Here is a 12,912-nt window from a genome sequence, read left to right as displayed (position 1 = left end):
TACCTTTTTTTCCCCCTAAAATGGTGCATTTTCACAGTTTAAACATTTCATATGTTTTCTATTTTTTATTGTGAATAAAATATAGGTTTATGAGATTTGCAAATTATTGCATTCTGTTTTTAGGTAGATTTTACACAGTGTCCCAACTTTTTTGGAATTGGGTTTGTGTTTTAATGAGAATGGAACCCTGCACCACACCACCCAAAACAAATACATTTGTTATTATCTGGTTTGATGGTTAGCAGCACACAGTTGCAATATGACTGTTTCACAGTGCATGTAACGTAAAATGTATACAAATTCTTTAACGCGTGTCTGTGAGAAATACAACATATAACGGAACTTGTCTGTTCCCACAACGTTGTCTGTGAACACCTGCTTTTAAGATCCTGTTCCCACATTATAAAACATGCTCTTGGCAGCAAGACAAAGAATATTTTACGCAGTGACATTTTAGTGTGCTGTATCCAAGGAAAGCAAAAATGTATTTACACAGCTGTAATATCTGCATTGTTGCACTTTTTTTTTTCAAATGCTATAATGGGCACAGTAGCTGTGACCATTAGATACCACCATTGGTCTCATCTCTTCATGCTCCATGTCCATGTCCCTATGATCCATGTTCACTTTTCTATATAAACATCCTAATGAGTCATATAGACAGCTATGTTTTCCAGTTACATTAAGTTTCCACATATACTTTGCCTACAATATGTTTTTTTTTCAAAGAAAACGACCTGCCAGCTTTACCAGTACATAAAAAGTACATGGTTGACACATTCAGTAGTGTCACCTTTTTAAATAAGAAGTATATTACTCATTCCCTGGAGTGTTCATTTAATTAGTTAGTTAAAGAGACAGCAAAGCTGGGAATAAACTGTTGCAGTACAAAGGGAAAAGTATAAAAATATCTCAATGCCTAGATCCTAAATACATCAACAAGGGGAAACTCAAGTACTAGTCATCAGAGCTGTGTTTAGAAATGACACTGCACCCAGCACATGCGGGGTTGATTTAAGGCTCTTTCACACGGTCCGCCTCCGTAGGCGGATCCGTGCTGCTCAGCGGGCAACGATCCGCTGATCCCCGCTGAGCCGGCGGATGACAGCTCCGTCTCCACTTGCAGTGCGGAGAGGGCGGTGTCAAAGCTCCCGCTGCTCTCTATGGGGGATCGGATGAGAGCGGACCGCATGTCCGCTCTCATCCGATCCGATCCCTAAACAAATGGAAAAATAGGGTTTCCATCTGTCCGGATTTCACGGACAGGATCGGATACGGATGGCAGCGGGTGTAAGCAGAGGTGTCTTCGCTGACATCTGCTGCCCCATAGAGCTGCATGGAGGATCCGATCAGATCCGCCTAAAAAACTGACAGGCGGATCTGATCGGATCGCCCGTGTGAAAGAGCCCTTACTAAAACCGGAGAGTGCAAATTCTGGGGCAGCTGTGCATGGTAGCCAATCAGTTTCTAACTTCAGCTTGTTCAACTAAGCTTTGGCAATAAAATATATGGAAGCTGATTGGTTTCTATGCAGAGCACCAGATTTTGCACTTTACAGTTTTGGTAAATCAACCCCATGGATAGTGATAGCCTTGTGTACAGCCTCTCGTCTTCTGTCCACCAACAATGTTATATGATTATTAGAACACAAACCCAAACCAGAATGTGATTTTCGAGGCAGAATACTGTTTAAATTATATGCAGAGTTAATATTGAAATATACAAAACAATGATGTTTTGCTGCTGGATTTCCCCAAAGTGTTGACCCGCCAAGGTAAAAATAAGAGATTAAACACCTATTGTTGGTGCTTGGGTTGTACATGACATTTCTTGGTATATTTGACCTGTCAGTACTGTTTTAAAGGATAACTAAACCCAACAACAGAAATGCAATTTAATGCAAATACAGCCCTTAGATGTGGTTACTGCATTTGTTTTCTTTTTCTGTTTTCAAGCTACCCTGTTGATCTTGCCAGAAATGTTGCTTGTCACTTCCTGTGAGCTGCACCAAAGAATATCTTCTTTCCTAATTATCTCCTGTAAACTATTCGTTGCCTTGCCCCCCATGTTATGGAGATGGGGAGATATGGACATGTTTGTAGTCCATATCAGGGGAGAAGCCCAGGGTGACAAAAATGTCTCCCTCCATAGATATAATAGAGGAGTGGTTTAGCCACCCAGAGATATGAAGTATGTTATTTGCCAGATTACCAGGAAAAAATAAAGCAAAGAAGCTTGGAAAATTAAAATAAATGCAGCCACCACACCAAGGACTAGTATGTTTAAATATATTACATTTTTAGTTTGGGGTTTACATACACTTTAATGGCAGAAAGGCTTTTTTTATACAAATGGGTCATTAACATAATTGTGGAGATATTATGCAGTATTTCACGTAAAAAAACCTTCATAAGTTAAAGTTACACTCAGGCAGATATAAAAAATATAATTAAATCTACTTATACAGTATTGTCAAGGAAAAATAATTACAGTAAACCCCCCTCCATTGCGGGGGTTACGTTCCGGACCCAGCCGCGAAAAGTGAAATTCCGCGAAATAGAAAAACCCTATTAAAATGCATTGTAGGCATGATTTTTTTTACTGTCACTGTACGTGTAAAAGCATTTTAAGGTCTTTAAACACACTTTTAAAACAATAGAAACTCATTTAAACACATAAAAGATACTAAGAGACATAGCAAGAGCTATGGAAAACACAAAAATATTTCATTTTTAATGATTTATATAGTAAAATAACATTACAAAAAAAAACGTGAATTACCGGGACCGCAAAAACTGAACCGCGATGGAGCGGGGGATTACTGTACATGTATTTTTACATGAAACATTTATAAATACCTGAATCGTTCTAACCCTATGCATAGTAGCACCCACACTGTAAGCAAATCAGAGCTTTGTTGCTTTGAATGAAGCTGTTGGTCAAAAGTTTGAGCATGCCTAAAGAGACCGTTACTTTACCCATGCAGAGCAGAGCGATAGTGTCTTTGTAAAGGTTATTACCCGAACCTCATATACTCACCTGTGCTCTTCCTCAGCTCCTTACTCTTTAGTAGCCTTTGCTGAAATTGGCTGTGTTGGCGAAACAGGGAGATGTTACCCCACATCCTGGGTTATTTGATAGTTCTCGGTTCTAGCGATAGACTGCTAGGCTTGGTCACCATCACAGGGGAGCTGGTTACATCTTCCTCTATACCTGCTTCGAGTGTTGGGTAATCTCACCTATTGCTGAGAAGAAAGGCAATGCAAGAAAGCACAGGTAAGGTAAGCATAAGAAAGCGGAGGATGTTTTTTACGGAGACAATGTCACTTTGCCTGCATGGGCAAGGTGACAGTGTTACTCTACCAAAACAGTTAGCAAAATAATGCTCTTATTGTCAAGTCACAGGGGGGGAGCAGTTTGGTGACCAACCTAAATGATGAAAACCCAACGGAACTTTCAATTAAAATCAGCTAAATGCATATATATATATATATATATAAACAAAAGGTATACAAAGTATTACAGATCTTTTTATTTACAAAGTACCCACAGCTTGAAAAAAAACCTGTGCCTCATGAGCATGCTGCAGATAAAGACCCTCACTCTCTATATGAAAGAAATTATCTCTCTAAAGAGGTCCATGATCCCCCCATGCTGAGTCAGGGCGGCAAGCTGGAGCTTTGCTGACAGGTCTGCAATCAGCCAAGTTCATGCTTCCTGCTGAAAAGCACTAGCTGTGACTCAGCAGACAATGAAGGATACGGTTATCTGAAACTATATTTCCTCTTTGAAATATATGTGAACCCTCACCGTGTGAAACAACCCATTCAGTTTAAAATATAAATGAAAGACAAAACATTTGTGTATAAAAGGAAAGAAAACAATTATAAACACTTGTTCCCACTTTTTTATAAGTGAGATCACATACCCTCTTTTCACAGCTGCATAAGGACTTCAGGTAGAAGAAACAGCAGCACACTGATCTTCCAAGTGAATGGCTGGTCAGGGGGGAGCATCAGCAGAAGTCTGATCATTGCCAGAGAGTGGGCTGAGTTCCAGCACAGCCAGAAAACTGACAATGCTGTGCTCAAATGCCTTGTGTGGTCAGTTTTTTATAGGAAAGCAGAAGGACTGGCAGGAACACCAGATATTTCACAGAAAGGAAGGAATATTAAGAGAACAGGATACTTTTTCATATGCAGGGGCGTACCATGGGGTTGGCCAGAACAGCGCCCGCCAGGGGCGCAGGCCGATGGGGGGGCGCAAAATCACTGGCAGTTTAGTGTAGCAGACGCAGTGACTTACCGCTCCTCCGTTCAGCCTGCGCCCCTGGCGGCCGGCGCCCCCCGCTCCAATCCCGGAAGCCGCCCGAAGCTCTCTGTGTGTCAAGGGCCAGGCAGCAGATGACAGTTTGTGTCGGAGCTCGGTGCTCCGCCCACATGACCTCATCAGTCGGCTCCTAGGCAGCTCCAGGCTGGTGGATGAAAGCAGTTTCACTCTCTCTCTGCAGTGACGGAAGACCTGTCACCCCCTCCCCCCCTTGTCACCCCCCCCTCCTCTCTCCCTGCCACCCCCTCTACCCCTGTCAACCCCCTTCTCTCTCCCTGTCACCCCCCTGTCACCCCCCCCCCCTCTCTCCCTGTCACCCCCTCTCCCCCTGTCACCCCCTCTCTCCCTGTCACCCCCCTCTCTCCCTGTCATTCCCCCCTCTCTCCCTGTCATCCCCCTCTCTCCCTGTCATCCCCCTCTCTCCCTGTCACACCCCTCTCTGTCCCTGTCACACCCCTCTCTCTCCCTGTCACACCCCTCTCTCTCCCTGTCACCCCCTCTCTCTCCCTGTCACCCCCTCTCTCCCTTTCACCCCCTCTCTCCCTGTCTCCCCCCTCTCCCCCTGTCACACCCCCTCTCTCCCTGTCACCCCCTCTCTCCCTGTCACCCCCTCTCTCCATGTCACCCTTCCTGTCACCCCCCCTCTCTCCCTGTCACCCTCCCTGTCACCTCCTCTCTCCCTGTCACACCCCTCTCTCCCTGTCACACCCTCTCTTCCTGTCACCCCCTCTCTCCCTGTCACCCTCCCTGTCACCCCCCTCTCTCCCTGTCACCCCCCTCTCCATGTCACCCCCCTCTCTCCATGTCACCCCCCTTTCTCCCTGTCACCCCCTTTCTCCCTGTCACCCCCTCTCTCCCTGTCACCCCCCTCTCTCCCTGTCACCCTCCCTGTCACCCCCTCTCTCCCTGTCACCCCCCTCTCTCCATGTCACCCCCCTTTATCCCTGTCACCCCCTCTCTCCCTGTCACCCCCTCTCTCCCTGTCACCCTCCCTGTCACCCCCTCTCTTCCTGTCACCCCCTCTCTCTCCCTGTCACCCCCTCTCTCCCTGTCACACCCCTCTCTCTCCCTGTCACCCCCCCTCTCTCACCCTGTCACCCCCTCTCTCCCTGTCACCCCTCTCTCTTCCTGTCACCCCCCTCTCTTCCTAGCACCCTCCCTGTCACCCCCTCTCTCCCTGTCACCCCCCTCTCCCTGTCACCCCCTCTCTCCCTATCACCCCCCTTTCTCCCTGTCACCCCCTCTCTCCCTGTCACCCCCCTCTCCCTTTCACCCCCTCTCTCCCTGTCACCCCATCTCTCCCTGTCACCCCTTCTCCCTTTCACCCCCTCTCTCCCTGTCACCCCCTCTCTCCCTGTCACCCCCTCTCTCCCTGTCATCCTCCCTGTCACCCCCCCTCTCTCCCTGTCACCCCCCCTCTCCCTGTCACCTCCTCTCTCCCTGTCACCCTCCCTGTCACCCCCTCTCTCCATGTCACCCTCCTCTCTCCCTGTCACCCTCCCTGTCTCATCCCTCTCTCCCTGTCACCCCCTCTTTCCCTGTCACCTCCCTGTCACCCCCTTTTTCTCCCTGTCACCCCCTCTCTCCCTGCCAACCCCTCTCTCCCTGTCACCCCCCTCTCACTCCCTGTCCCCCCTCTCTCTCCCTGTCACCCCCTCTCCCTCCCTGTCACCCCTTCTTTCTCTCTCTCTCTCTGTCACCCCCTTCTCTCTCTCTCTTTGTCACCCCCTCTCTCTCTCTCTCTCTCTCTGTCACCCCCTTCTCTCTCTCTCTCTCTGTCACCCCCTTCTTTCTCTCTCTCTCTCTGTCACCCCCTTCCTTTTCTCTCTCTCTCTCTCTCTGTCACCCCCTTCCTTCTCTGTCTCTTAGTCACCCCCTTCTTTCTCTCACCCCCTTCCTTCTCTCTCTCTCTGTCACCCCCTCTCTCTCTCTGTCACCCCATTCTCTCTCTCTGTCACCCCCTCTCTCTGACAAACCCCCCTGTCTCTCTCTGTCAAACCCTCTCTCTCTCGGGGGGGGGGGGGGGGTGGCGCTGATACAGCTTTTCGCCAAGGGCGCTGGAGACCCTAGGTACGCCTCTGTTCATATAAAATGTTGGATTTACATATTCTTTAACTTGAAAAATGCAGAGCATTAAATGGTCTTTCTTTTAGGTGTGTCTAAAATTTTGGATAGAGTAGTGAGAGTAATAATCATTTTATTTATTGTTGTCTGTGTCCCTGCTAGGGGTGATTTTCCCCTGTATTTGTCCTGCTGACTGGTGACCTGGTCACAGGGCCTGAAAGTGTGGGAAAATCACTGGAACATGAATAGAGGGAAAACCTTCTAATTGGGAAACCTGTTGCAGTGACAGTTGTCTAAGAGGGGATGTCTCTTACTTTGTAACAATTTCCTTGTGTACACTATACTTTTTTTCTGCAGGATGCAGTCTGCAAGCGATGGTCATAAGCACCCTAGATCTCAGACCCTGCCAATAATACGAGCCAAAAATGCACTTTCCAATCCCAAGCTACTACAGATAATAGAGCTTACCCAGTCAATAACAAGTAAGTAAATAAACAATATACACTGTATATCTAAGCACCATATTTTTTACACTAAAGGCTTTTAATGAACCTCTGTCCCTAATGTACATTTTTATTAAGGTATTGTTTGCCTATGCACATTCTGCCTGTGACCTCCACCATGGTAGTGGATTGGCAGAGGTACTAATACATACACATCTTTGTTCCACAGGCTCAGGGCTGGTGCTACCTATAGGCAAGGTGGGCACCGGCCTAGAGCGCACATCACTCGGTGCAGGGGCGGACTGGCAGGGCTTTGTGCTAGGCATCCCATTTCTACTGTGTTCTGCTGAGCTGCGAGCGCAGCCACACACATTGCCATATATGACAGGCAGCATGGTGTTTAGCCCGGCACCTCACTCTCTTGACACACTGTAAAGCCTGTGTCCCCTGGCCTGCCCTGCTCCCCACAGGCTCCCTGCACAGGCAGCAGGAGTACTGCACAGCCACTTTGGACCTCCACCTCCCCTTGTACATCTAAGCAGTGGGGCTCTGTATGATTCCTGGCCACTTCTCAGCTTCTGCATAGCTGCCAAGGAGTGCCAGTGCTGAATGGGGGGGGAGTTTATAGGAGTGCAGGATTTGGATGGGAGAGGGGGGGAGGGGGTGATTGAAGGCATAGGTGCATAGTTGTGCTGGATGAAGGGGGGTGGGGGGTGATTGAAGGCATAACCTGTCTGTATACTACCCTAGCCTGTCCGTAGACTACCCTAGCCTGCCTGTATACTACCCTAGCCTTTCTGTATACTACCCTAGCCAGTCTGTATACTACTCTAGCCTGCCTGTATACTACACTAGCTTGTCTGTATACTACCCTAGCCTGTCCGTATACTACTCTAACCTGTCTGTATAGTACCCTAGCCTGTCTGTATACTAATCTAGCCTGTCTGTATACTACCCTAGCCTGCTTATATACTACCCTAGCCTGTCCATATACCTGCGGACCATGGCTGGCGTGAGAAAGCGAGGCGATGCTGCCACTATTTGTCTTCAGGCTGGGTCCAGAGGCGCAGGTGTTGGCCTGTGGACCACGGCTAAAGAAATAGGCGGAGAGGAGTCCGCAAAAATCTCCACCATCGCCCCTTCCACCATATACATGGGCAGGGCAAAGGGAGTGAAGTCAGGGGGGGAGCCAAGGGGGCGGCAAAATTAAGTTTCGCCTAGGGTGTCAAAAATCCTTGCACCAGCCCTGCACAGGCTTGGCAACATCTTATCACATACACACATGTGGGCTCGTGTGCTATAAATGTCAGCACAGCATGTTAGTCCCACTCTGGTTTTCACTGCAGGCTGAAATCAATTATCCAAAATCTTTCATGACTTTTTTCAATTGCTTTCATTCTTAAAGTGATACTAAACACACTTTTTTAATGTACATTATCCCTTCTCTTTCTGTATATGGATGATGGCACTGTAATTATTTTAATTAAAAAAACGAAGTACCTTTTTCCCAATCGATATACAGCTGTCACATGACTCAGCTCTTTCCCAGTTTGTCTACAGGAAAACATAAGCTGGAGGAACCTATTGTCCTCTGCTGCTGGTCACATGTTCAGAAAACAAAAAAACAACATTTTGGACACAGCATAAAAATAAATAATTAACCTGTATTATATTTAGGCAACAACATGGTGTGGGTGGATTTCTGTCAGTCACAGGATGTGTCATACCCCCCAGCCTGTGTCTTTGAATAAAAGGGAGGTGAAGCCTCCATCAAACAAGATGTAATATTCCACCCCCATTTTGGTCAGTGGGCATGAAGGAGGAGAAGAGGGAGTGATCTGTAATTTACCAGAGTGTATACACTCATATGTGTGACTCTATAGTCACATGAGCTTCCTAGATGTGATGGGGAGAAAATGCTTAGCATAGAAACTCACTGAAAACTGAGCATGTGGACTAGCTGCCAACACTGTTCTGCAAAATCCCCAGCTGCACTGGGGACAAGCTCAAAAGAGGGAGACAGAGAACAACTGGATCAACTAGGTTTTTTGAAGAATACAGAAAACAAATCCCATAGTGACTTAGTGAGTATGAAGAGCATGTAATACACTATTCATTAATAGATTTCATTAATGTGGGTTTAATGACACTTTAAATCCCTACTCAGCATTATCAATTTGTCACTTACAGGTAATTCTAATGAAACTGACATTGTGCACCACATTGACTTAGATGCCAATACTGCCACAGAAGTCTGTCTTACTGTCCTTGACCTGTTGTGCCTCTTCAACCAGTGCCACCAGGTAAACCAACTCCTCTCGCACAGATTACCACCAGTGTGATAAACGTTACATTGACAAGTATACCTATAAAACACACTGTATATCCTTTATTTGGTGCTAAATGTATTTTATTGCATTGTGTTTTCTTTTTCATTTCCAGAAGTTATTACTTACTGACAGCCAAAGTGTTTTGATGAAGAAAGTCTTTGACACCCACCTTCTATTCTTACAAATCAACCAGTCAGTGACTGCTCTCCGCCATGTGTTTGCTGCTTTGCGGACGTTTGTGTGCAAGGTACCCTTAACAACTGCTTACTTGAAGTGGAATTCCTGGTAAACGGTTCATTCACAACTGAAGTACTGTATGAATGTGTTAACTGGCTTACCTGCTGAAAAGATATATAATTTTGTTCAGTCAGTCTTTTAATCAACCCTTCAAACAACATAGCCAACCTATTACCTCACTCTTTTTTTTTAAATCAAGAGAAAAAAAGGTTTATTGAGAAATCGCACATAGAAACAAGTATTGCAACAAGTAGATTGGATCAAAAGCACATCTACAAATAAAGGCACAAAATCGAGGACAGATCTCAGCAACATAGCCAGTATACAGCATGAATCAAAGAACAGCCTGAACCAAAAACATAACGCAAGGCAACAGTCCCATAACCCAGATCAAAATAATTCCCCCCAAACTAACCTCCAATGGTCTACCCCACCCCCAGCGATTAAAGTAACAGTTGGTCTAGGATCAGATCCGTGGGAGCCATCCCCGGAGAGCTCAACCAAACTCCCCAGACTTTCCGGAATTTTGCCGGGGCCCCCCTATGTAAGTAAATGTATTTCTCCATGCGAAGAGTGGTGCCCAGTTGCTCCAGCCAGAGTCTATATGTAGGAGGTTCCCTATCAATCCAGCGCCTCAAAATAAGTAGTCGGGCTTGAAACAGAGCTCGCGCCGCTGCCTCCCGTAAGTAGCGGTCATCTATAATGTGATCCAGTATACCCAAGAGGCAGTGCTTGGGATCCAAAGGAATCGCCAAGCCCAGAACTCTGTTTATAGTGGAGGTCACTGAGGTCCAATACCGGTGTAATTTCGGGCATCTCCATAGTAAGTGTATAAGGTCCCCCACATCCCTCTCACATCTATTGCACATATTGTCCGGGCGGAGACCCATAGCATGTAATTTCGCCGGGGTATGATGTACTCGTAGTAAGATATATAATTGGGATACCTGATGGGAAACATTGAGTGAACATATTCTCACTGACTCTAAGGCCTCCTCCCATTGCTCAGCGGGTACCTCTCCCACATCTCCGCTCCATTGGTATTACCTCACTCTTTACTACTGCAGTAAAGCAAAGCAGCATGGTCTTTGGCCCACCTCCATCTGCCTGATTGAAGAAGAGTCTCTGCAGTTATGAAGGAGTCTGCCAGCAAGCTATGAACTGTTATGTTCAGTTCCCACTAGCCTGACTCAGAAGTCGGGCAACTTTCAGTGCAGAGTCTGACTTTGATACGACTTCGATGTGACTTTTTTATACTCTGTGGCATTGAAGTCGTACCAAGTTACACTAAAGTAGTGCAGGAACCTTTTCTAAAGTCGGACAGACTTGTGTAGTATCAGTTAAGATGGCTCTCATAGGCAAACACTGAATTTCACATGTCATCTGACTTGGGTCACACAAGTATCCTATGTCGCGTCTGTGTCAATCGAGCCTTAAAGACTGTTAGAGTCCTTCTATGCAGCGGGTTACAAAAGCTAATGTGAAGACAGATTTAGAATTTTTATATGGGGCAAGATCGTACCTGAGCTAGTTTATATACAATGAGAAAAATTCTGTACGCATAGAGAGCATAATGATTTGATACAAAGAGCAAGATGGTAACACCAATGGAGTTGGGGAACTTAAAAAGTAGGTAGGTTGAGTGTTGAAGAGGAGGTTAAGTGTGAAGGGCTCATTATAGGGGTTAGATTTGGTGTTGTGTTTAGGTAGAGGAGGATTAGGTATTAGGAGTGTGCTTTAGCATAGGACATACTTTCTACTTTACGCACTGGTTCCCACAGTTGGAGTCTTGTGCCAAAAATGAGCAGTTCCTGGTTACAAGCGCTTAGAACAAATATATCAATTTGAGCTTTCTCCATCAGAATCCAGAGATCACAGGCCCATATAAGTAATCTTTTGGGGGATCAAGTAATATCACTGTTTAGCAAAATAGGTTAGGGCTATAGAGAGAAAAACAGAGCTGTGATCTGAAGACGAGCACTCCACTGCAATGTCACAGAGTAATGTAACAAAGCCAGCAGATAGCTGAGCATTGTCCACTAATTGATTATTGAGTAAACAGTTTTACATTGTACACAGTGGGATGATTCTTACACAAGTCATTTGTAATTTCACATCATTAAACAGTCTGTCCACTTCAATCTTCAGCCAGCTATGATTTTTTAAATTGCTAACGAATTTCAAAAGCTACTTCTCTTTATGTAATATCTTATTACTTGCTTGTGTGACTGGCATTTTTCCCTTTCCTGAAGTCTACACACAGGTGTCTGTCAAATTGTAGGCATCCCCTGTAATAAAAGTTTAATTTTTGCCAAGATATTTTCAATACAGCTTTAGGAATGCAGTGCTGACATACATTCTAACACTGTACAGCTAACAGCCCATTCAGACTGGCGTGACACGACTTTCGGCGCGACTTGCACGGACTTCATATAATTGACTTCATATAATTGAAGTCAATGCAAGTCGCCTCCAGGTCGCCCCAAAGTAGTACAGGACCCTTTTTCTAAGTCGGAGCGACTTGTGTCGCTCCTATTAGAACGGGTCCTGTACTACTCAATGGCGAGCGACTGACCGCGACTTGTCGCGCTAGTGTGAATGGACTCTAAAGGCATGCAGTAGGTGCTGTTGATGGTAATAATAATGAAGATAGACCCTTCACCAAATATCAGTTTCTTCGAAAGTTTGTTAAAATTGGCTGGCATTTCAGTTTACATAATACTGCTTTCCTTCCAGTTCCCCAATGCATTCTTCCAGGGACAAGCTGACCTTTGTGGCCCTTTCTGCTATGAAGTTCTCAAATGCTGCAACCATCGCTCACGCTCTACTCAGAATGAGGCTTCGGCTCTTCTCTATTTCTTCATGAGGAAGAACTTTGAGTACAATAAACAGAAGTCAATCGTCAGATCACATCTTCAGGTACAGTGGACATATTCCAAATTCCAAAGTTTGTATGTTGTACATTGTTTTATGCTTCTGCTAAAATGTGTGTCACAGAAAGCTGAGGTTGAGAACTGAATATCGGTTTCTTGGCATCATTATGGAACAGATTTAAGTATTATTGTGTTGGCATACACCTGCTTACACTTCATAGCAGAGCCACGTATAGTAATGATACTGATATGCTTTCACATAATTACGTTTCATTCCTCCTTTAAGGTCAGTGAATTATTTTTAGGAATCTGTAATACTCTGCCATCTGTGAATTCTTAAAGTAGAACTATATGCAAAACTTTTTTTTTTAATTTTGGATAGAGTAAGGGAGGGTTATAACCAATGTTACATTTTTTTGCCATCTTTTACCCATTGGGGAGATTTCTTTTACTTCATGTCCCATAGTCAAAACAGGAAGTGAGAGGAAATCCCTTTAAATTAAGGGAATGCATTGGGGACCCCAGGTCCCCAGAACTAGTGTCCCCATTGGAAGATTTACCCTCTACTACTTTTCAGCTGACAATCGAAAATTTGTGATTTTCTTTTACTTTCACTTTCAATGATAATGGTAGAGG

General features: G+C 45.3%; 1 protein-coding gene across 6 annotated transcripts in view; it reads left to right on the top strand.

The window, feature by feature from the left end:
* The window catches only part of DOCK10 (dedicator of cytokinesis 10), a 482,217-nt gene that overhangs the window by 382,346 nt on the left and 86,959 nt on the right, over positions 1-12,912 (top strand). For all 6 annotated transcript variants that reach the window (XM_082248984.1, XM_082248983.1, XM_082248985.1 and 3 more), the window contains exons 40-43: positions 6,751-6,875; positions 9,027-9,139; positions 9,279-9,413; positions 12,140-12,322. In XM_082248984.1, coding sequence (XP_082105110.1) covers positions 6,751-6,875; positions 9,027-9,139; positions 9,279-9,413; positions 12,140-12,322 — 556 coding nt within the window. The remainder of the gene's footprint in view (positions 1-6,750; positions 6,876-9,026; positions 9,140-9,278; positions 9,414-12,139; positions 12,323-12,912) is intronic.

The sequence above is a fragment of the Pelophylax lessonae genome (assembly GCF_965119305.1).
Source record: "Pelophylax lessonae genome assembly, chromosome: 3".
NCBI lineage: Eukaryota > Metazoa > Chordata > Amphibia > Anura > Ranidae > Pelophylax > Pelophylax lessonae.
This window is presented reverse-complemented; position numbering and strand designations above follow the sequence as displayed.